Source organism: Drosophila arizonae, chromosome 2, assembly GCF_054131065.1.
Source record: "Drosophila arizonae isolate 15081-1271.41 chromosome 2, UAZ_ARI_1.0, whole genome shotgun sequence".
Classification (NCBI taxonomy): Eukaryota; Metazoa; Arthropoda; class Insecta; order Diptera; family Drosophilidae; genus Drosophila; species Drosophila arizonae.
In genome coordinates, this window is record NC_142922.1 from 7,368,331 (window position 1) to 7,393,626 (window position 25,296).

At 41.2% G+C, this 25,296-nt stretch overlaps 1 protein-coding gene across 9 annotated transcripts in view; it reads right to left on the bottom strand.

The window, feature by feature from the left end:
- The window catches only part of side (motor axon guidance molcule sidestep), a 75,356-nt gene that overhangs the window by 18,354 nt on the left and 31,706 nt on the right, over nt 1–25,296 (bottom strand). For all 9 annotated transcript variants that reach the window (XR_016268680.1, XR_016268679.1, XR_016268678.1 and 6 more), the window contains exons 3-10: nt 10,035–10,167; nt 8,602–8,816; nt 8,392–8,502; nt 6,989–7,201; nt 6,763–6,932; nt 5,199–5,334; nt 3,860–3,996; nt 223–361 (exon numbers count right to left, since the gene is read on the bottom strand). Coding sequence is in view for 6 of the 9 variants with exons in the window: in XM_018000287.2 (XP_017855776.1) it covers nt 223–361; nt 3,860–3,996; nt 5,199–5,334; nt 6,763–6,932; nt 6,989–7,201; nt 8,392–8,502; nt 8,602–8,816; nt 10,035–10,167 (1,254 nt within the window). In the remaining 3 variants the exon portion in view is untranslated. The remainder of the gene's footprint in view (nt 1–222; nt 362–3,859; nt 3,997–5,198; nt 5,335–6,762; nt 6,933–6,988; nt 7,202–8,391; nt 8,503–8,601; nt 8,817–10,034; nt 10,168–25,296) is intronic.

Genomic DNA, 25,296 nt, shown 5'->3' on the forward strand with positions numbered 1-25,296 from the left:
CATCCGCTGCGCAAGTTGCCAACTTACAAATATATATGTATATGTATATTTTTGTTGTTGTTGCTATGGCCACGAGCTGCAGCAAGTTGATTTTATTTTGCAACTTCCGCTTCCGTTCGACATGTTATTTCATCATATTGTTGGCAGTGTCAGTGGCTGCCATGCTCACACAGTTCACCTATTTTTCTATCAAGCCTGGCCGCAGCAAAGCTGCTTACTTACACTGTACTTTCAGCGTGAGGCTGGAGCTGCGCGTCTCGCCCTCCGTATTCGTTGCCCCACAGGCGTAAGCGCCTGCACTCTCTCGCTCCAGGTGCGTCAGGTGCATGATTTCCGTGCTCTCGCCAGACATACGCATGCCCTGCAACAGAAAAAAAAAAACACACACACACATGTTAGAGATTAGGAATAGAGTGTCACCAAATGCCTGATTGCAGTTTACACAATAAGAGATCGTAATACGCAATAATAATAGAAATTAAAATATACTTACATATATATTTTGACTTATCTGTTTCATACACATTTATATACCCTGAACCCATTGAAATGGCAAATCGGGGTATAAAAGTTTTCTTAAAAGTATGTAACAGGCAGAAGGAGGCGTGGCAGACCCCATAAAGTAAATATATTCTTGATCAGGGCGACGATTGAGTCGATTTAGCCCTGTCCGTCTGTACGTATGCTTGAACGCGTCAATCTCAGAAGATATAAGAGCTAGAGACTTTTTTCCTAAGTCCGTGTATATCACGCGCATATCGAATTTTTCTCTATATATCGCAAACTACTACCGATATCTTATTATCGATTAAAAAACTTATCGAAAACTAGTTATTTTACTATATCTCCTTCACCTTTAGAGCTAGAGCTTCTAAATTTTAAATGCACTTTTAACTGTGTTTTATATAATTTCGATTTTTGTCAAAATTCACTCTCCACCCCTATATCCAGCCCCTCACCAACATATTTGTAAAAGGCGTATTTCAAATACTAGAGACTAGAGAGAGATGCTTCAGCACATACACACATCATCACGCTCTAAAAGTTTCATGAGGATAGTCTATCGACAATATAGTAATAGTAAGCCCACATGCGTGTTTATGCGTGCGAATAATTACTGAAATATCAATTCTTGTAAGGCTTCAGGGGATTTCGTAGTCGAGAATTATCGACTAGAGCCTTCTTACTTCTTTTTTATCATATTGTACATCTCAAAGTGCGTTGAATGCGAAGACTTTGTACTTTAACTAACTTCGTCTAGCATTAAACATTATCGTTCGGCTGCCAACCGATATCGAATCTTGCAAACGGTCGCATATTGAAGTGAATGTATAAATCGCAGCTAATGGAAATGCAATTGAATCCGGAAGAGACCATAGACACCGCAATGACAGCCAAATTCGATTTGATGTCATTAACAAATTCAGCGCATGTCGCGGACTAAGCGACCGCAAAGTGCTCTCAATAATATTTCGGTAACGATTGGAAATCGAATTAAATGGTATTCAAGCATCTCCATTGGCATTATCCAATGCGATGAAATGTATTATACTGTAACAATCGCAATTAATGCTGCTCCGCCGAGGAGGCTGTTGCCAGCAGCACAATTTACATTTGGCAATCATTTTTCCATTATTTCGGTTGGCATCAATATGCACAGTTAACTTTGCGCAAAAATATGCAAAAATTAACACTTCAATTATAATTGAAATGGCATCGAAATGCATTTCAATATTCGCGCATATCCTGTACATATATGAGTTCATATTGATGCTTAGTGATTCAACATATGATATGTGAATTCATATTAATATAGCACAAATAAATCATTTATGCTTTATTTTGAATATTTGAAAATAAATCGACATCGAATTTTCTGATGCTGTCAGTTATGGAAAAATTAACACTTCAATTATAATTGAAACATCATCGAAATGCATTTTAATTTTACTGTAAATATTAATTTAATTTTATAGCTCTGCGGTGTCATAGCAACAAATGGGAATTAGTTTCCACTGTCCATATAGTATATATAGCATAATATTTGTGGTTTATTTCGAATATTTGAATATTAGATAAATAAAGAATTAGATATTTAATAAACGAATTAATAATAAATAATAAACAATAAATAATAAATAATAAATAATAAATAATAAATAATAAATAATAATAATAAATAATAAATAATAAATAATAAATAATAAATAATAAATATAATAATAATAATAATAATAATAATAAATAATAAATAAGAAATATAATATAATAATAAATATAAATAATAAATAATAAATAATAAATAATAATAAATAATAATATATAATAAATAATAAATATTCAATATTAAATCAATAAATAACCAAAACCAAATTATATAAATAGTAAAAAATAAAAAGTAAATAATAAATAATAATATAAAAATAACAGATAAATTATAAATTATTTAAAACAACAAAATTAAATATATAAATAACATTTTAGATTAAATTAGCATTTATTCCCAATTAATGCAAACTACCACCATATTTGAATACTTCTGCCAATTTCTAGTAGTCAAGCTAACTTTCAGCTGATGAGCTGATGCTAATCCGAATTGGACTTTGCAATGTATTTGCAATGAGATTAAGGCCAAGTGCAACAAGCCCTGACAGCGCAACTTCAATAAGAAAATGGCTGACGAAATCTTAAAGTTAACCTGGCGTTCAGGCTGCGGGTCCTCTGGACGGGTAGCAGAAAAGTAAACTGCTGACAAAGTAAATCTAGAGAGGACTGCGGACAAGGGACTAAGGACTGACAGGCGAAGAAGTGACAAAGTTTGCTTGCTTTTTGCTGCTACTTGGAAGTTTTTCTCTGTTCACATTGGGCGCATCGTTTTTCATAATTTTTGTCGATTTTGGCTTTTTGTTTACGGCAAATGGCAGTGGAAAAAGGCAGGCCCGAAGGACGAAAGACAAAATGCCTTAAATATTAAAAAGTTTCTTTTTTTCCCCACAATGGGCTCGGCCACATAATTTGTTAAACGCCAAGCCGAAACACTCACTCGACGGAGCCAAACAAAATATTGTATTGTATAATAATGTGAGTGAAAAAGAAAACATAATTTAATGCTATTGTGTGTGTCGGTGTGTGTGAGCCATGAAAAATGATGATGTGCCATGTGAACAAAACTGTCAAAGGTTGTCAAAACCTTGCCCATTTAGTAATAACAACAACACAATACTGAACGGGCCGAACAGCCGAATGGCCAAACAATGCCGGTCAATCTTTGTGGCTTTTATGGCTACATAGCATAAATATATACGAATGCCAGCTGAGCTGAGAGAGCTCGAAGATGGGGATCTTCGTGTGGCCAATCTTGGGCTTATTTGTCGCATGATTAATGCTTAAATAATTTTCAATTCAAGCCAACTTCAATCAAAATCCATCATTAGTAATTATTTACACACACACACACACAGAGAGAGAGAGAGAAAGAGGGAGACTTGAGGAAATCTAACAGAAGAACGCACAGCTTGAATACAGTTTAAGGCCTCGGATGTTGGCCACTTGGTAAGCGAATAGGCCACATATTTGGCGCCTGGCATCTTGCGAATGGGAGCCCGCAGCTCTCGAAACAATTTCGGTAAATTAAATGAAACCGCAAAGTGTCTGCTTAAGTTGCCGCAGGAATTTCGACAGGCCGCAAGTGGAAGGAAGAAGGAGCCTAGTGGAGCAGCAATTGATAATAAAAATTGCCAAAGTGTTTGCTGCCTAATAGGCGTCAGTGGTCAGGCGGAGTCCTGCCCAGTTGGAGTGGGAGTGTGGGAGTATGGGAGCGTGGGAGTTGAAGCAATTGATGAGTCTGTGGCGTACTTACGTTCTTGAACCAGGAGTAGCTGGTGACAGGTGGCCTGGCATCTGCTCGACATTTGAATGTGACGTTCTGGCCCTCGGCTCGGGTAACCATGCGGCTGGGGTCCTCGTTGGCCAAGTGCACCGAGACGGTGGGCGGGTCTGAAACAAAGCAATAGAGGGCAGATAAGTAAGTGCGGGCGTCAAATCGAATGAGCGCTGCAAATGGCCGGATAAAAGTCCAAATAATAAACGCAAATGGCTCATAAGGTGAGCCACCCGGCCGGGCGTAACCAGCATTGCGTAATGTAGTTAGCCCAAGCTGACGCGGCAAGCAGCATCAGCTCCTGCTGCTCCTCCGCATGGTCAGCTGCTGTCCGAGCAGCGAGCGGGGCCTATGGCCCAATGGCGAGCCTCTTCAGCCAGTCCATTGTGGTGCACGGCCGCCTGGCCATAAGCCAAATGGGACTATTAGTTACGGTTGTAAAAATCTAATACGCGACCGAGACTGGCGCCAGGGCGAGCGCCTTGCCTGGCCTGGCCAGCGGAGAGGATGGAGCGAACTATGGCCTCTGAGCGCAAGACGGCGAAAATTGCTGGCATTTATGGTGAATTATTAAAAATGCGGCACGAAATTAAATCGAAATGAAGTCTGATGTCGCACCGAGAGGTTGTCGAGGCCACATTGAGTGCAGGTAATTTAATTTGCTTTTGTTGCTGTTTGCTGCTTGCTGCTTGCTGTACCCGCGCAGGAGTAATCTAAAGCGGAAGCCGGAAGCGGATGTTGCAAATATTATGATGGCTAGGCGAAAAATGAGCACCGGAAACATAACAGTGAAAATTTAATCAAGCCAAGTCGAAGGCTGTGCAAAGGCCAACAGCAACAGCAACTAGGAGAGGAGGAACAGCGCCAATGGCAACGACAGCCTTGATGCTGATGCTGATGATGATGATGACGATGATGATGATCAGGCATAATGACGTTAGGGCCATCGTTGACTGCACTCCATAAGCAGCTTAACGTGCAGCAGGCACAACAGGTGAATGCCGCCAGCCTTGGGCTTAGTTTGCAAAGGAGCTGCAGCAGCTCGATGCGTCTGCAGAGATGCGAACTCTGGAGCTCTAACCAAGTTACGTTGCTCTGGCCCTAATACGCTTCTAATTGGACTTGCCGCGACGGAAAGTGCTTTAGGCCAGGCACCCAAACACACACACACACGCACACTGGCAAGCGAAAGAATAGATACATGTCTCGAATAGGAAACGATTTTATGTGGGAAAGCTCGAAATTCATGCGAAGGGGTCAATGGTCAAGGGAGACGGCAGGGAATTCCAAGCAATCTGTCCGTAATCTGTATACTCACATGCCACCCGTATGATGCGCTTGTCCTCGATGGCGCCGCCGGAGAACCAGGGATTCGATGCACGGCACGTCAGCTCCGCATTGTCGTTCTCCGCTGTTACCTTCAGTGTCAGAATGCTCGTTGTTATGTTGGCATCCTGCGAAATAATTAAACGAGTATTGCTTGACTATGGGTTTTATTAAATTTTTTCATCTCTTTTTTATTCAGTGTTGAATTCAGTTGGCCAGGCAACCAAATTTGTTGGCCGAAAGCCTGAAGCTCGAGTTGCATTTCAGCACAGGCTTGGCAAATAATGAGGCGCATTTTTAGCAGCTCGTGCCGAGCTGCGTGTAGGGTTACCTCAAAGGCACAGCAGGATAATGGCAGCCGCCTGACACTGCCACTGCCATGCAGCCCCGCCCACCGCACCGCCCACCCACATGAGCACATATTGTGCTCAGTTATCGAACGAATTGGTTATGCACGAGTTGCCTAATGTCAGGCGACGTTTGTCTTTCAACTGGCCCCAACCCGCCCTGACACAGACTCCTGCTCCGGCTGCTGTCTCTATCCATTAGCATGGGCATAATTAGAAAGCGGAAAAGGCATCGGCAGCGCCCAAGCCAGCAAAAGAAAGCAAGCATAACGAAGAGTAAATACTCTAGCAAAATCTGATAAATTCACTTTCACATAAAATAAGAGAAGTTCGCATAGAGAGAAACCACACAAAATGAACCTAAACTCTGCCCGAAAAGAGTCTCAATTATGATCCTATATCATAACTGCATGGCATAGAGGCTGACCGATAACTCGAATACCCTGTGGCGGGCAGAGTGTGCCACATGGATAACTAATGGATGCCGAAAGCCGAGCTGTCTTTGCACAGGCCGCTCGCATGTCTTACAAACTGCTGTCCGGCTGCTGGCTGTGGTGGTTACAGTCCGGCACTGTGGCTCTGTGGGTCTGGGCGCCGCAGGCAAATGAAGTCGTGCTGCATGCGAACTGCTGCTGATAAATTTCAGCAGGATGCATAAAAATTGCGATGGGCCCTTAACAAATGGCCGGCACCCATCTACATAAATTCAAATAAAAATTCGCACATTAGTCGGCCCAGCCTCCGTCCGTCTGTTCGTCCGGCTTGTCGAGTGCAAATTTGTATAGCTCGCTTGAAAGTTTTTGGCAGTGCACTTAATCAAAGAGCTGCAGCAGAGTCCGGGCGGGGGCCGGGCCAAGGGATAGCCAGCCAGGCGGACGGGCCACTTGAAGTCAACTTGTCTGCAGCTGCAAAACTTTGCCTGGCTCACGTCGCCTTTTAGGGTCACCCAGTGGTCGGCAGGAGCAGCAGCAGGAGCAGGAGCAGGAGAAGGAGCTGCAGTCCTGGCAGTTGCTGCTGCACTTCGGGGGTTATTAAGCGCCGCACAGTTGCTCAAAGTTAGGCGTGTGGGCGTCTGGGCGTGTGGGTGTGTGTTACTGTTGCTATCAAATGTCAAACATGAACAGCAACAACAACAAAAATCGTAAAAGTTCCGCAAATACCTGTTTTTGTTTTATTTCGTTGAACCAACTCAGAGCCAGCTGCACTTACCTCTTTGTCGTTGTTGAGAGTCACCTCGGCATTGCGTATGGGCTCGCCGTCCAGCAGCCAGACAATCTTGGCCGCCGGATAGGAGCCCCAGGACTCGCAGCGTATGGCAATCGGATGCCCCGCCGTGAGCAGGTCATTGGGCGTTATGATCTTGACGCGAATGGGCTTCACTGTGAATACAATTGGGGTGAGGCAGTTGATTTGAGCACAAGGAAGTTCCACTTACGGTGCACCTGGACGGTGACATCCTTGGTGACGGGCTGCAGGAGGCGTGTGCCCTGCGCTCGGCACTCAATGCGCGCCCCATAATAGTCCCGCGTCGTGGTGCCAATCAGCAGCTGGTTGACCATAACCGTGGCGCCCTCCTCCACGGACGTGTGGCTGGTGCCGATCAGCTCGTTGCCATCGCGCCACCAGGTGACCTTCGGCGGCGGTCGCCCTGCAGAGAATCAATGGCACATTATGAGTTCCGGCTACGTCAATTTGGCAGCCAGTGACAGCTGCTGCCGGGTGCTGCGCCGTGCTGCTGCGGTTGCCCAGCCGCTGTGCGGCAGCCTTGTTCATGTGGCTCACACACAAATTAACTGCCCGGACAGGTGAGCAGTCACCTGACCGCAGTCAGTCTGACTGGCAGGCTGCACGTGGCTGGGCCTAGCGCGAACTTTGTTTTTTTTTTTTTTTTATTGCATTTTGATCATACGAATTGAAGCCGTTGTAAAATGTGAACAAATTCAATTCATACAGGAATATATTTTCTAAGCTCACAATTTAATTGATAATCAAGCTAAGTTCAGTAATTGAAAAGTAAATATAATCATAAATCGAAGCTAAATATATTTATTTTTGCAAATATAGGAGCGAGGACTATGTTCCTTGTGCATTGCGTTTTTATACGAACTGAAAGATATTAAAGCGAATGTAACATAGATATATAAGTCTATATATGATCGAACTCAATTACTTTAAACATATTTCAAATCAATTTTTTTTTTTTTTTTTTTTTTTTTTTTTTTTTTGTATAATAGAAATGAAGTCAGAAGTTTTATTTTAAATTTATTTTAAATTTTAAATTATTTTAAATTTAAATATAATTGAGTTATTATAAATTGTTTATTATTGTTTAAATTAATTTTATTATTATTTAAATTCAATTTAATTAATTTTAATAATAAAAACATGAATAATTATTTTTTTTTGTTATTATTTAAAATAATTTTAATATATAAAAATAAATTTGCCACAACAAAAAATAAATAAAAAATTTTTCCCACTCTTTTTGCGTTTTTTTGTGCTTAAATTTTTTTCTTTAGTAAATCTTAATTGCAACGCCTGATTAATTAAAGCCAAAGGCAAATATATAAATAAATTCAATTCATATATAAATTGTTTTCTAAGCTCACATTTTAATTGCTAATATAGTCTGGGCAAAGCTCAGTAGTAATTGATATCATAATTGAAAGGTAAATATATTTTTGCAATTATGGAAAATCAGCTTCGACATGCCTGAGGTCAGGCATTGGTCTGTCTCAAATTGAAATGATTTAATTTAATTTATGCATATTACGCATATATGTGTATATATACATGTTCATGAGCATATTATTATTTTTTTTTTTATAGAAAACCTACCGCCTCTCACTTGACAGCAGAGGAACAGCTCGTAACCCTCACGAAATGGCCCAGCCAATTGAGAGATTTCCTTGCCCTGAGCATCAAAGATGCGCGGCTCCTCAGGCGGCACTGCAAAAGGAAGAGAAAGAAGGAGAAAGAGAGAGAGAGAGCGAATCTCAGTGAGTAAAACAGTTCATTTCCGACTTGCTTCAGATCAATTGGACTTACCAACGAGCGTCAGATTGTGGCGAAAGTTGCGCGTGGGCGAGTTGAAGAAGTCGATGCGGCAACGATAGACGCCGCCATCCTCGGGCTTAACGTCCTTAATCTGCAGCCGCGAATCCTTGGGATTATCGCCAATACTGAAGAACAGACGCTGACCCAGATCGCTAGCTATGGCCGCATGTGGCGCCAGCTTGACGTTGCCGCCCCGCGAGTCCAGACTGCAAAGCGAATGGTTAAGTGTGAATTTAGTGTGTGGGCGTGGCTGGCAGCAGGCACCAGGCACCAGGCAGCAGGCAGCGCTGCTTATTATACATCATAAATAAACATATGCAGGCATCTCTTGGCCATTCGTTTGCTCTGGCGCCCAGGTTGTCCTACTGCTACCATAATTTACGGCCATAAAAAATGACGCTCAATTTGCACGTGTGTGTGTTTGTGAGTGTGTATGAGTGTTTGTGTGTGTGTGTGTGTGTATGTTTCGTTACTGTTGCTGCGTGCCACGTTGCGACTTTGGCAGCTTTGCGCAAATTGCAGCAATTTGTTGCTGTTTTAGCAAATTACTCTGTTTATTTCATGTACAACGCCCGGCACTCTTATGGCTGAATTGTTGCCCGGCTAGAGCCATAGCCAGAGCTGCAGTTCTTTACGATTATCGACTGACGGTGGCCAGTTGTGCACCTACTATACATGCCGGATAGTTGCCGTTGGGGCACGCAAGTCTCGCGCTAAGAGGCACTTGAAATGCGCGAGCCACATTGAAAATTTATCAACTGAAATTTACAAAAGCTGGCAGCGGAAGGGCGACTGGGCGGACGGTGGTGGGGGGCGTGTCAGATGCGTATGTGCGTGAAAATTTGCTACACTTTAGCGATGGCAACTGTAATCGGATGTGCTTTACATTTATTATAACAAAGTGGATTATGACGGCGTGGACGGGCGCATCCTTGTCACACACACACACACACACACACACACATGCAGACACACACACACACGCGCGCGAGTACACAAAACATTTCTTCCGGTATTCTGCGCCAAAATACCGTCACACAACAACAACAACAAAACACACACCATAGCCGGAGCTCAGGCAAAACGCACAGAAAAAAGGACTGAATGGAAGCCAAAAAAAAAAAAAAAAAAAAAGGATGTGAAAAATGCGCCAAGTGTGATGGCAGCAAAGGATGTTGACGATTACTTCACGTTTTTGATGGATGGCTGTCGCCTGCAAGATGTGCTCCTGTGGACGTGTGTGTAGATCTGCCAATGTGTGCGTGTGTGTGTGTGTGCAGCACTTGGACAACATTTCCGCTAGTCGGCAACATCTACTCAGCGCCGGCTCAGTCGGGTTTTTTTTCCAGCGCTCTGTCAACTAAATAGTTTGACCAGGCTCTGGAATTGATTTGCCATGTTCGAGCACTTGCAGCGGCACTCACCTGTATAACGGTATGCCAGTGGTATCCTTGAACCAAAGCAGCAGCTTCACCGAGTCCTGCGGCGTGGGTGGCGTCAGGTCGCAAGGCAGCTCCACGGTCTTGCCGGCAGCGGCCCAAACCAGGCGTGCGGGTACTGCAATGGAAGAAAAGCCAAAGAAAAAGTTGATTTCTACTTGCTTATTTATTTATTTCGTCTTTTTTTTTTTTTTCCTCTTTCGCTTTTCGTTTTTATATTTTCAAAGCATTTAAAGGCGGCCCAGGAGGCGGCAGCCAATTGAAGTTGTCAGGTAGGAAGCTGTGCGCTGGCGTTCGGCCTGATAAAAATATATTTATTTCTTATTTGCACATCCTGCATGATTCGCTTGATTGTTTGTTATTTTAACACAATGCTTCCGCTTTAGTGTGGCGCGGAGCGCGAAACGAGATACTCAAAGCCACCACACGGCCCAGCACGTGGGCCACGCCTACGTACGCCTACGCCCACTACATGGCCACGCCCATGCCCCTGTTGCGCCCATTGTCTGTTCGACGCTTCCGTTGCCGGCTCTCCTTGTTGTTGTTGTTGTTGGTTCGAGTTTGTAATTTTCTCTTTTGAAAAAAATCGAAAAAAGCCCAAAATAATACATAACATAAAACAAATAAAAGAATACAAATAGCAGATATGAAAAGAGAAAATATTTCTCTTTCATGCTACGCTGCTTCACCTCGAATTTCAGGCTCGCGTTCCCTGTTATTTCAACCGACAGGGCAACCGCTACGCTGCCTCTCACATTGTTTTCCCTAGCATGGCTTCTGTATTTCATAAATATTTCGCTCGACGTGGGCCCCAGAAACTTTGCGTCTTGATTAACAACAGTCCTCAAATAAAGCAGCGTTTGCGAATATTTAAACAAATCATATTGGCCTCGACAATCAATAAACTCTTTATTTCCCTAGCACAGCTCACATCACAGTTGCGTTGCTCCAATTTAAGTGCTTAGAGCAGCAGCAGCAGGGCAAACAACAAACAGAAAAATACTGAAAAAAGTGCGAACAATTTTTGAAGCATTTTTTTGCAATTTTTTTCCGCTTCCATTTCTTTTTCCCCTGTTGTCGTGGCACTTTGATGTTCAAATGTTTTTCGACAACTTTTTGGCCAAAGTGGAGTGCAAATTTTTATCGTAGCTCCCCGCACACCTGGCGGCGCCACTGGAGAAGATTAGCAAAGCACATGCCGCAGCCACGTGCATAAATTTATGCAGTCTTGTTGAGCGAACGTATTAGGAAATTATTGAAGTAAGTCCACACACACACACACACACACATACAGGGAGCCATGCCGGTCATGCTGGCCAAAGCGCACCGCAGCTCAGCGAACACCACAAGCCATTTGTTATATTGCGCTGCATACTTTCCGGCGCACATTCGCTGACAGCTTGAGCAAAATGGCAAACATGGCGGCAGCGCAGCTTCCGCTGCGGCATCGGCAATTTGTCAACGCTTTAGCTTGTGGCAAGCTCCGCAAATGTGCGCTGGCAAGCGGCACAAGGCAACACCTAGTCGTAAATCTATATAAATGGCTTAAGGCCAGCCAAAGCTCGCTCAGCAGAAGCTGGCGGCGGGGGGAGGCGGGCAGCACTTAGATTATATTTGCTTAGCCATTGCGGTTTTGCCTGTTGCAACATCTAATTAGACGCTTTGTGTTGCAATCGCAACAGCAATAGCTTTGAAGTTGCCCAGCAGCAGCAGCGGCGGCAACTCTAGGCTGCCCCCTCTGAAAATATATTTTTAGCTGCCCCACGGCAGCGTTTGCCCAGTTGCTGGCGGCAATCGTCTGGCCGTTTTTAATGATTTATGCATTCATTCAATTCTTTTATTGGCAGCCCAGGGAATGAGGACTTTGATGTCTGTGCCCAAAGAAGAGAAAAGACACAAGAAATAGTTTTCTCTCGAGTCTTGAGCTCTACCTGCCCGCCCCCAATCTCAGTGGCCTCAGTGGCCTGAGTTCCCATAGCTCCCAGCTCACGCTTCCGTTTGATGTTCTGTTTTGACACATAGCATTATTTGCGGCTATTTTGGGCCTCATGTAAATTACTTAGCACATACGAGACCCTCCGATCAGAGATAGAGAGAGAAAGAGAGAGAGAGAGCTAGAGCTCTCGGGCGGGTGAGCATTTACTCAATTGAAATTTTTACGGCTTGTCAAAGTTATTTGGGCGGCTCATTATTCAGGCATCGGCGCATTTGACAGGCTCTCAACATGGATCAATTAATATCCATCGAATGTGTTGAGTGTGTTCTCCAATTCTAATTAAGGCAATATCACAGGAAATGTTAAACGAAGTCGAGAGATTAGTTCCGAAATAAAGGAAAAATTATGGGGAGGTCTATAAATAAATTGAAAATACTTTGTATGATGAACGATTATAAATAAACATTTTGTTGACTTTATTTCCATTCTATAAATAGCAAAAAAATACATGATGCATATGCTTCATAATGAAGCTAGAAAACGTTATTGATATTTGTTTAAAATTAACATCAATTAGCTATGTAAACTTTGCTATTTGAATGTATTTAATCAGTAAGTGAATTTTTTTTTTTCTTTTTTTAAATTTAGATGGGACCATAGAGGCATCGGAAAGAGTACAGATTAAATAAAAATAAATATATGAATATAAATTAAATAATGTAAATATTGTCTTTCTAGCTAGTCATAAGAATATAAGCTGTATAAAATAAATATATATAAAATACGAAAAAGAATGTAAACCTTTATAATTCAAGGTATTCAACAAGCATTTTGTAAAAAAAAAAAAATAAAATAAATTAATTAATTAAAATAACTATAAAATTTATACTATTAATATTACACTTCTCTAATTATCAAACAAAAAATATTTTATTTATGTACTAAAAAGTTAAAATTTATAATGTAAAAAATTGTATTTTATTGTATTTTTAGCCAAAATTCATAGCAAAACCTTAAAGTGCGAAATTCCGCATGGTTTGAATGTAGATATTACGCATACGCAGCGTGGGACTTTGCATGCATTAAATAAGAGTCGTAAAAGGGCGTAGCAAACATCGTGTGCAACATTTGCGTAGCCCTCAATCTTCAACCCCCGCCCCACGCTGGCACCACGTTGCGGCACAAAAGACATTCCATAAATTATACAGACAACAGACAACAGACACTACACAGCAGAGCAGAGCAGAGCAGAGCAGAGCAGAGCAGAGCAGAGCAGCGTTTGCTGGCAGCTTCGAATTGCTTGAAATCATAATATTTGCTTGGCACAAAAAAAAGTGAGAAAAAGAAAAAAAAAACAGAACTGAAATTGTTAGTTTAATTGAAAGGCAAATGCTATTTTAATTAATTGCAAATATATTTTATTGGATTGCGCGCGGCTGAAGAGTTTAATGAACTCGCGATGAAATGCGAAATGCGAAAAGCGAATAAGAATTGACAATAATAGAAAATCAGCAAACGTGTCGCTAAACAAACTCGCAACAGCAGCAGCGTGCCAAATGTAGCACGCAATGTAAACAACAATAAAAGGAACTACAACAACTGCAACAACAAGAACAACAATGGATTCGAATATATGCCAAACAACAAAAAACTTGGCAGCTTTTCAATAGCGGCCAAATATCTGTGCCTTGTTTTAGTTTTTCAATTTGATCAAATAGTTTTATTGCACAGCCCAGCACGACTAACACACACACACACACACACACACACACAAACACACATTGACATACACATCAGAGCGTTCAATTGATTTGGGGTTGGATTCATTTCAAAGTTTATCCTGGCAAGGAGCACGCAATGGAGTGAGCGATCGATGTGGGTTGCGTGGTTGAGGCAAACACAGCCCCACAGTGGTTGCGCTGCGGTTTTTGTTTGCTGCGGTTGCGGTTTGTCTTTTATGAATATGTGTGCTTGTTGCACATTAAAGATGACACAGCAAAGCAATCTGTAATATCGCCGGAAATAAATACCTTAATATAATACTAACTAATTAGTTGCCCATACCACTCACAAATATTTTTTTTAAGGCTTGAAATCCCCTTTTAAAAAAAATATTATATATCGAAGTACTTTCGGTTTGTGGCATTGTCGAGTCTTTCGTATGTATGCAACTATAATAAACATTTATTAAGCGTGGCTAATTTGACATGCAACGGCTGGAAGCCTTTGTGCGGTGAGGCCTAATACGTGCTGCCTGATGGGTATTAGGGGCTTAATTTACTGGCTTGTGGCTTTTGGTCTGCTTGAAGTTTGATTGAAACATGTGCAAAGCACATAAAAGTCAATTACAGCCATAAAAGAAAGTTAATGAATTAATATTAGCAGAACTTATACTTTCGCTCTGCCTCTGTGTATGTTAGATATTTGAGTGTGCTGCTGCTGCTGCTCCTGCTCCTCCTGCTGCTGCTGCTAATGAAAAGTTTATTTAGAGCTCCGGCAACTTTGAACTAAATTAGAGGCAATTGCCAAGATAAATATTTGAGTTTCACTATTCGCAGCTGCCTCGTCTGGCATATGGTGTTGCCGTTTGCCGCAGATGCTGATGGCTGCTGCTGCTGCTGATGGCTGCTGCTGTTGCTGCCTTTTTAAATATTTTATTCAGCTGCCTTTGTCCTGTTACATTTTTTGCCACGTTGCGCCACATTGAGGCAAATTGTTTACATTTAAATTGTACATTATGACACACACACACACACGAACATACACTCGCTCACACTCAGACACACGCACACATGGCTGAGCACGGCCACAAAATGTTGCAAGTTGAGAGCGAAAGTGGTTGCCATTGCCACGACAAGTAAATGTACAAGCAGCAGCAGCAGCGACAGCATCCATGCCATGCCAAGCCCAGCCACGCCCCTTGCCCCGCCCAGCTCGAGTGTAGTCCAAGTCGTCACTGACCCTAATGTACTTTCTCACACTTCTCGCATGCATTACGGACGACCGAACAGCACAGCCTTCTGTGGAGCAAACTTTTAAAGTGCTTACACACACACACACACAAACACACACACAAACGCACACACACACAGTCACAGACTTACTCGCACAGTGCCTGCTAATATGCATGTATACGAGTATTTACTTATAATTAGAAATGCCTGCATGTTTTTTCATCCCGACTGCGGTGTTTATGTAGGTCTGTGTGCATTTCCGTTTGCCATCATGTTATGTAGCAAACAAAGCTAACAACTTTTAACGGACAAGCTGAAAGCGTTGAATTTTTTTCCACTCTATGCCTATTTTGACCAGAGCTGAACAATTTCGTTTGCCAGCTTGTTTACATACAAAAATACATATATACATATATATATGTGTGTATTTGTATTTATTTCTGGGAATCTTTGCGTAGTCGAGATGTGGAGCAGGCACCGAAATATGAAAGCATTTTGGCCAAATTGCTGTGTCAAAAATATATATTAGCAAAAAGTTGGCGCCACTCCGAACTCTCTGAATGGGTCGCGCGGGGCGCGCAGTCAAGCAACAAATGTCCACGGCAAGTCAATTAGGCAGCAAATATAATGTATACGCAAATATACGAGTGTTTTGGCAAGCGGTTTATGACCCACTGCCGGCTGAAGCGCATGCGAAACGCTTTAAAGATTTCTGTTCTAATAAATCTTGCAAGTTGTTGCCGCCGAGAGTTTGTTTCTGATTTTGTTGTTGCTTTTTATTTATTATTTGTTGCTGCTGCTGGGGTCAGTCGCTGTCAGTGAAAGTTTTCAAATTAAATTCAGCGACGCCATTTTCAATTAGAAAACTTCTTTGCAGAAAGTCATTCGCAGGAGTCCGGACGACAATTCAATGCTAGCCGCAGGAGCTGATAGCAAAGCACGAATAGTGGGTGTGGCAGTAGGTAGTAGGGAGCGAGGGAGTGAGGGAGTGCGGGAGCAGGGACTCGCATTTGTCTCGACTCTAGTGAGTGCGCCTCATCATCGAGCATTCCAACTTTTTATCAGTTTGTTCGCTTCCCTCGGGCGGGACTCGTGTGCTCCTTTGTGCCTTCAATTAAAATGCGTTCGCTGTCATTTTGGACGCCGTATTGCACTCGCTACGTGATTTAATAATAAAATACGAGAAAATATTCCAGTCAGCGCTTTGTTGTCCTTCTTGTTGATGCCATTGTTGGCCGGCCATTACGTGTCTCCTTTAGTTTCCTTTCGCTTTTCCTTCCTCTTTTTTTTATCTTTTTATACCCTGAACCCATTTTCAATGGGAAATCAGGGTATAATGGTTTTGTTGAAATGTATGTAACAGGCAGAAGGAGGCGTGGCAGACCCCACAAAGTATATATATTCTTGATCAGGGCGACGAGCTGAGTTGATTTGGCCCTGTCCGTCTGTCTGTCCGTCTGTCCGTCTGTCCGTCTGTCCGTCCGTCCGTCTGTCCGTCTGTCCGTCTGTCCGTATGTATGAACGCGTCGATTTCAGAAGATATAAGAGCTAGAGACTTCAAATTTTTTTTAAAATGTCCGTAATTACAGCGCGCATATCAAGTTTATCATTAAAAATCGATAACTCATCCCAAACTTTTTTTATCGATAAAAAACCTTATCGAAAACCAGTTATAAAATTATGTCTTCTACGCCTTTATTGCTAGAGTCTCCAAATTTTTAATGTATGCTTACATGCAATTTATACAATTTCGGTTTTTGTTAAAATTTACCCCCCACCCTTAAATTCACCCCCTCACCCTCACTTTTGTAAAAAGCGTATTTCAAATACTAGAGACTTGTGCTTGGGCATTAACACGCATATCCATGTTATAATCATAATCTGAAAGTTTCATGAAGATCGTACGTCCACAAAAAAAGTTATTAAGCAATTAAGTTCTCATAGTAAGCGCTCACTGCCGCCCATGCGTGTTTATGCTTGTGTGTGTATATGTATGTAAATGTTTGTGTATGTGTGTGTATGCGTTTGTGTGTGTATGCGTGTGTGTGTGTATGTGTGTCTGTATGCGTGTGTGTGTATGTATGCCTGTGTGTGCGTACGTGCCTGTGTGTGTGTGTGCGTGTTTCTTGTGTAAGCTGAAAGACGCGAAAAATTATTGAAATATCTATTGCTCCAAGGGTTCAGGGGATCTCGTAGTCGAGCAGTCTCGACTAGAGCTTTCTTACTTGTTTCTTTATATATATATCTATTTTTTCTTCTTCTTCTTCTTCTTCTTGTCGTGGCTGTGCAACTGTTGCTTGGGCCTGGGCTTGTGTGGCGAGTCCTTGTATAGGGCGACCTGAGAGCCTTTTAGTGGCGCGCATTCAATATTAAATTTTCTATTAAAGGAAGTGCTGATGGGGCAACGAGCCACTTGATGCTCTTAGGCGACTGCGATAAATAAACAGATTACGCATACGCCCCGTGGCCGTTAATTATGGGCCAAGCTTACCGAGCGAGCTGCGCGCAGAGCTATTATTAATGCAGTCTTTTTGCCTTGGCTGCATTTTAAATTTATGGTGAAATGCAGACTGAAATATTTATAATATTTCAATTGCAAATTATTGAAAACCACTTGGTGAGCATAAACATTTTAAATGACCGCAATTACTCGGCACAGGCAGATGATGGCATTTTATTCCATGTTAATTGCAGTACTTTTGGGGATTCAGAAAGAGCAATATGACCTAGCGGTTGCTCTAATAGCGCGTAAATTACTTGATTTAAATTGTTAAAACACACACACACCCACACTCACACACATATGGCTGTACTGCAGGAGGCGCAGCAGGGCGGGGGCGTGGTATTTATGTTGTTTGCGGCATGCACCACGCTCATGGCAATGCGCAAATAAGTAGAAAGTAACTCTCTGTGCGAGCACATGTGGTCATGATTTATGAAAAACTATGCGATTTTAATTTTGACCAAATGCAAATATGTATATAAAACAAAAGTATTGCCCACGGCAACGACATGCAAATACTCTTTAATATGAGCATAAAGTAATTTGATTTGGATAGTACTTGGCCAAGGAACAGATTTTAGATGTAGATATTCCAAGTGCTCAGCTCAACATTTTTCAGAAAGTCGGATTTTTTGGCATAAAGTCCAATTTTAAAGTTAGAGCCTTAAAATTTGGTACATATTTTTGCTAAATTTTTCTAGAATTTCGGATTTTTTTTTTTTTTTTTTTTTTTTTTTTTTTTTTTTTTTTTTAATCGCCCCATGTCTTCACCCACCTGCTCTAGCACATTAAAAAATTTTACGATATACCAGACTGACAAAAAGACAAATTTGAAATTAGTTTACAGAATATTCAAATTATTTTATTTTACATTTTTGGAAAGTCAATTAAAATTGAAAGAAAATGTATTGTATTAATATGTATTTAGAGTAATGTGTGTCTAAGCGTTATGCATAAGAACATTAAATGCATAAGGTGGACTATTTTATAATATAAAAAAAATATATATATATATATATATATGTTGTTAGATGAATATATATAATTAATATGAGTTAAATTCATATTTCTCAAAAATGTTTAAATAAAGAATATAAGAAATAAATTAGTATAAAATATATATTTCAAATATAAATTAATGTATTTATACAAAGATATATTTATATTGACTATTTCATATTGTATATAATATATATGTATATACACTTTTCAATTCACTACTTAATGTATTTAACAAAAAATAAATAAATACTTATAAAAATGATAAGAGTGAATACCTTGGTATAAAATAAAATTTCCCATATATCCATGTATATATCCTATATCTCTATATGCAAGGCAAAAGATTCGTTCAATAAATCACAGAAGTTATAAGCATAGATAGTATGTGATGTATGATATCAATATACCAATTGGGTAGTAAAGATATTGTATAAAGTCTGATGCGAGCCTCAAACTCAACCTCAAACTAACCTGTAAAAGTTTACTTTCCTCTACGAATTTCTAATTGAGAGTGTCTTAAACTATTTTAATATAATTCTAAGTTGATTAGGATGCTAAATGCACATCTTCTAGTTTGTTATAATGTATACCGAACAAACATATTCCGAGTCATTTGGCAATATAAAATTAAAGGTTTAGAAATTCTAGCCCCACATTTGTCAAACTCAACTGAGAAGTAAGAAGAATCTGATGCTCTGCAAATAGTATGAAAATAGACCGCAATGAAAACAACGCACCACAAATATCGAGGTGCAGAGAGAGAGAAAGAGAGAGAGAGAGAGAGAGAGAGAGAGAGAGCAGAAGCTGGTGGTGAGGGTGTGAAGACAAGTGCAACTGGAAAATAGTGAAAATGAGCAAATAAATTAAAAAAGCTGCCAGCAAGGACAGCAAGGGCAACAACGGCAACTGCAACGGCAACGGCAACGGCAACGGCAACGGCAACGGCAACGGCATTTAAAAGTAAAATATGGCAACGGCATGCAGCAAAACATTTTTGCAAACGTAGCAGGCAACCACAGCAGTAGCAACAGCAACAACGGCAGCAGCAGCAGCCGGAGCAGCAGCAGCAGCAGCAGCAACAACAACAACAACAATCGAAACGGCAGCGACAGCTACTGCAACATGCAACACATGCTGTGCAACATGGGCCAGGCTGTGTAGTTGCTGCGACAATTTTGGATGCCAAGCGGCAGGCGGTTGGGTGGTTGGCTGGTTCGCCAGGGCAGCTCTTTGTGCAGGACTCTTTGCTGCATCTGAAACTAGGACAACGCTTGGCATCATTGTGTTTGGCTGCTGTTAGCTAGGCAGCTGCACTGTGAAACTGGCCGAGACATTGCGCATTATTTACACGCGTGTTTATTATTTTCAATTAAACTGGTCACTGAGCACTTATCATAGATAAACATGACCGCTTGACAGCGACTCTGTCGTTCTCGTGACTCATGGCCCTGGCAGCAGCAGCAGCAGCAGCGACAGCAACAGTAATAGTAAAAACATCTGCAGCAGCAGAAGTAACTCACAAATACGAACTAGAAATAGTTTAAAATGATGCTCGCCCAACACCAAGGGGCATTTATTTATAGTTCATCTTCAAGTTGTTGTCGTTAAATTGCGTAAAAATCATTTTTGAATTTGTGCCAGTTTTTTTTTTTTTTTTTTTGTTCGTTCTAGAAACAACAGCACGCCGCTCACCCTGCAGCATCAATAGATAGTACAAACATATATATTGAGATATATGTAGTATACCTACAGAATTATATATGTACATGCATATATATTTAGCGCTGCTGCTGCTGTTATTGATTAGAAAATATTCCCGTGAGTCAAGCGCGCTTAAAATATATTTATGTATTTGAAATTCAATTTTATTCGGAATTCCATTCACTTTTATTTGCTATTGATGCTGCGCGCTTCAGTCCATTGTTAGTAGAGAGTCTATTGAAATTTAGTTGCAAACTATTAACTAAACTAGTTGCGTCCATTGGAAATAGAAATTCGATATAAATGGATTTTGCTATTAGGCAGAAAAAGGCGTGGTTAGCTAACCAAGGCATATCTCTATATATGTTTTCAATCAGAAGCCGCATACGAGAGTATTTAACTCTCTTTTTCTCTATGTATCTCTCTTTTTCTCTCTCTTTATCTCTCTTTCTTTCTCCCTCTCTCTCTTTCTCTTTCTCCCTCTCTCTCTATCTCTATCTCTTTCTCTCTCTCTCTTGCTCTCTCTCTCTCTCTGCCTACACAGATTCTATAATTTAGTCTTTAGTCAAATTAGCAATTAGTTATTCATTACCACGAAAAATGTCTCAAAATTAAATAATAAAGCTCGCAGCTAATAAAAATAAATATGCAGCACTTCGAGTGCCACTCATATTCCTATTCCCCTGGTACTTGAAAATAGAATTTATTTCCGATGAAGCTGTCTAGATGTGCGTAGCCTTTTCAATTCTTACCAAAGCATGAGGGTGCTTCTGTAAAACTTTATCTAAAGAGTTTAAATTGAATTTTCGTTTTTCATTACAGGGCTGTCCATCTTCGACGTATCAATCTGGCAACCCTATATGGTTTTACAGAGACGCACACAATACAAATACAAATACAAATACACCGTATAGGCTCAATGCTGTCATTTCAGAGTAATGTAATGGTAACAGATTTACTTGAACTATTACCATTTACTTAAACTTGTTTGATTAAAAAAAACATATATTATTAAAAAAAAAATGGAAAAATTAATTTAATAGTATATTTAGAAATTTAAAACGCAAACAATTAAATGGGAAAGCCAAAATTTGTAAAGAATAAGAAATAATAAAAATAGATAAATAACACTGCAACTCGACCTCTTTTTCTGCATTTGCATTTGTTCTAGTGGTTTTATATTTAATTTGGGTATTTTCCGTATTTAAATATTTTTATTGTACAACTTGCATTTTATTTACATATATGCGACATAAAAGACTTAATTGGCTTGGTTGACCCAGATCGTTCAGAAATAGTTTGGGCATAAAATGAAGAGAAGGAATTCCTTTGACGCATAGGGGCCAAAAAAAAAAAAAGAAAATACCAAAAAATAATTAAAGTCGATCCGATGTCAGACGTCCGGGGGCAGAGCAGCGACATCGACTTCTACCGGCTGGAAAATCAATTTAATTGCAGGCGACAATTAAATTTACGGCGAATTAACAGCGACACTTCGCTGCTTCCGCCAGTTGGTGCTCAGGATAAGCACGCAGGCAGCGAGGCCAGACAAACGTCGCGCTGATTTCTTGTCAAACAATTTTTTAATCAGCGTCGCTTCAGCAGCGCGCTGTCCTCAGCCACGGCCACGGCCATGGAGTCGGCTTTCAGCTTGACGGGGCTACGCCTCTGCTGCAGCGGCGCCCCTGCTCGGCCAGTTTGTGATATTTAATTTCAGCCGGCTGCTGGCGCCGCATCATCGCATGCCGCCCATGTTTGGCGCTGTCCGAGCTCAGGGCGCATTGCTCGAATGCCAGCTGGAATGGTGTCTGCTCGTAATTGCCTGCGCATTCTGAGCCCGTTTTATTTTGACACTGGCATTTCAGCAGCCGAAATGCGAGTGGTGCGAATGGGCAATCGGGGTGGTGGGGGAGTAACGCCAGCTGCTTAATTTGACAAATTCGCATGACGATGAGTGCGGCTAATTAGGCGCCTTGGCATTGTCTTTTGTCTCATTTTTGGAGCAAGAGTTTCCAAGAATTTCGACTCGTTACTCTTTATGGGGCCGACAAGCGCATATGCATAACGATAACAATAACAATGAGACAAACCAGCGGCAACTGACTAGAGAAGTGCCGCCAGCAAAGTTTGTTTGCGCTGCATAAACAAATAATTAAAAAAAAAATAAAAATAAAAAAACAAGTAAGAAAATTCTAGTCGAGAGTGCTCGACTAGATACTACCCTGAACCCAACAAATAAAAATGCTCATTTAGTATGGCTGAAATTTCAATTTCAATGTATTTAAAAATATAAATAAAATACCAAACCCATTTAATAAAATATAAAAATATTTTGAAACAATTAAAAAAAAATTAACATCAGTTGCATCGATCGGGATTCGAACCGCGACCCCTCGATCGAGCGTCACGCTGCTAACACACTAGGCCACCTCACTCCTGCTAGTGGCGCTGGCAAAACTCAATTAGATTCACTGCTGCAGCGCCATCTACCAAAACTAAACGAAACTAACTGCTGATGTGATGTATTTGTTGTAGCTGCTGCACGTGCGTTTGTTAATTGGCCAAATATTTGATTATTTTTTATTAATTTTTTACTGAACGGAATTTAATGAAACTTTCAGCATATGATCTACATATTATATTGAATATTTGAGAAATTAAAAAAAAAGAAAAATCATTCACAATTAGCTATAGAGGCATCTGATTTGAACTTGAATGTTTTTACTCGATAAAAACATAACGGGATGATTTTTCGAATTTTAAAAGCAAACTCGACGTCCGCGCTGTATATACGGTCATTTAAAAAAAAAATTCAAGTCTCTAGCTCTTATATCTTCGGAAATCGACGCGTTCAAACATACGGACAGACGGACAGACGGACAGACGGACAGACGGACGGACGGACAGACGGACAGACGGACAGACGGACAGACGGACAGACAGACAGACGGACAGGGCCAAATCGACTCAGCTCGTCGGCCTGATCAAGAATATATATACTTTGTGGGGTCTGCCACGCCTCCTTCTGCCTGTTACATACATTTCAACAAAACCATTATACCCTGATTTCCCATTTTCAATGGGTTCAGGGTATAATAATGTAACGAGACTGAACAGCAACTTCTGTTGCAGTTGCCGTTGCAGCTGGAGTTGGAGTTGCAGCTGCAGCTGCGTTTGCCATCAAGCATATCGACACAGAGCAGAGCTCTAAACGATGGGAACTTGAAAGTTGGCCCATTTTGGGGCCCCTCATTATTATTGGCTTGCAATGTGTTGTGCAGATGCTTCGGCTGAAGCTTTTAATTGTTTCTTTCTTTGTTGCGCGCTTTGTTGTTTTGTTTATCAATGTATGCGTCAGCTGTCGCCAACCCCCGACCCAAACAGCGGCCCACCCCTCGCTGACCCTAAATGCTAACTAGAAGTCAGCAGCAGCAAATATTTTCTCCTACTTTTTTTTCGCTGCTAATTGATTTATTTACTGCGCGTGCAGGGGTAGCGCAGGGGCAGAAGGTGTGGGTAATAGGCAGCGAGTGTGTTTTCAAAAAAAAAAAAAAAACAAAAAAAACTGAAGAAGTAATTTAATGCTAATTTGCCTGTTAATCGAGCTGCTCGCTTACCCTTAATGTTAGCTGTGTGAGTGTGTGTGAGTGTGTGTGTGTGAGCACAAATGAAGTGTGAAGTGTTGGCAAACCTTGTTGCTGCTGCTGCTGTTGATATCGTTATTGTTGTTGTTGTTCTTGTTGTTGTTATGCATTGATTGCTAATGAGCAGGAACATTTAGATGATTTAATGCGTTGCTCTTTGCCCATATTTAACGTCATGACAGCAAAGTAATCAATAGTTCAAGCAGCTGAAGATTGAGAGACTCTCTCTCTCTGTCTCTGTCTCTTTCTCTGTTTCTCTCTCTCCCTTTCAGTTGCCAATAAACCAAATCAAGAGTAAGCTCAAGTGGCGCAAAAGACGCTAGAGCAGTCCATTGACAATATATCAAGTATACGCTTGTTTATGGCCACGCCCAGGATTCTGGCGGAATCGCAGCCAGGCGGCGCCTTGGTATCAGCTGCCCAGCTGCTAAAACATTGTCCCAGCCTGCCATAACTCAGAGGCGGCTCATTCAATTTGCCTGTGGGGCGCCAGACACACCTCAGCGAGCCCTTTCAGCACCCTTGCATGGCTGCTGCTGCTGCTGCTGCTGGCCCCAAACTATGTGTGTGCGTGTGTGTGTGTGTGTGCTCTGCTCTTCTCTTTTGGCCATTTTGTAGCTATTTTATTTTATATTTATTTGGAGCTTCTTTTGCCATTTACAGTGCGACATTTGCAACGGTGCTGCTGCTTCCATGTCTGAGCGACAGAATACGCTTTACGAGTTTATTTATATGGAAAATATGTAAATTTACGACGCCAGCAACAGCAACAACCAACAACAACAACAACCAACAACATCAGCAAATAGAGTTTGGAGTACGTACATATTTTATGCAGAGCAGTGCATACCCTGGGGCGTGTGTGTTTAGATTTACAAGTGCGATTCGGCAATCGTAGTCGAGCTTAGTTTATGTTGCCGCTGAAACTGACTCGATTTATATTCTCTGCGTTTTGACGCAAACTCAAATGAATTGAAATGAAATGAAAAAGGCTTGTCTGCACTGGACAATAATTTAAATAATTTTTTAATTAAATGCACAGCTGACAAACCATTCGAATTTATGGTACGCCGACTATCGAATAAATAAATCAAAGCGCAGCTTCAAATGCAGCCAGCGCATTGCTCTCTAATTTATTTACTCCGACTGATGCCATTTATGGCATTTTATTGCTGCGCGGCTGCTGCTGCTGCTGCTGCTGCTGCTGCTGCTGCTGCTCTACTGCGTTTTCAATTTGCGACAATTTATGGCAACATATTATGCAAATCCAGTGCCTAATCACCCCAGCGCTGAGTATGTAAAGCGATAAAAATGGAAAAATTGCAGCCTTGTAAATTAAAATTTAATAAATATGCAAATTACGCAAATTACTATGCGCCTGCATGCGATGGTCATTTCCGTTTTGGCCCGGCCAACGCCACGCCCACCTTGGGCGAATTTCAATTAACGCTTAGACAATGTTCGTCTCGGCCAAGTCGCTTTGACGCTGACGACAAGCGCCACCTAC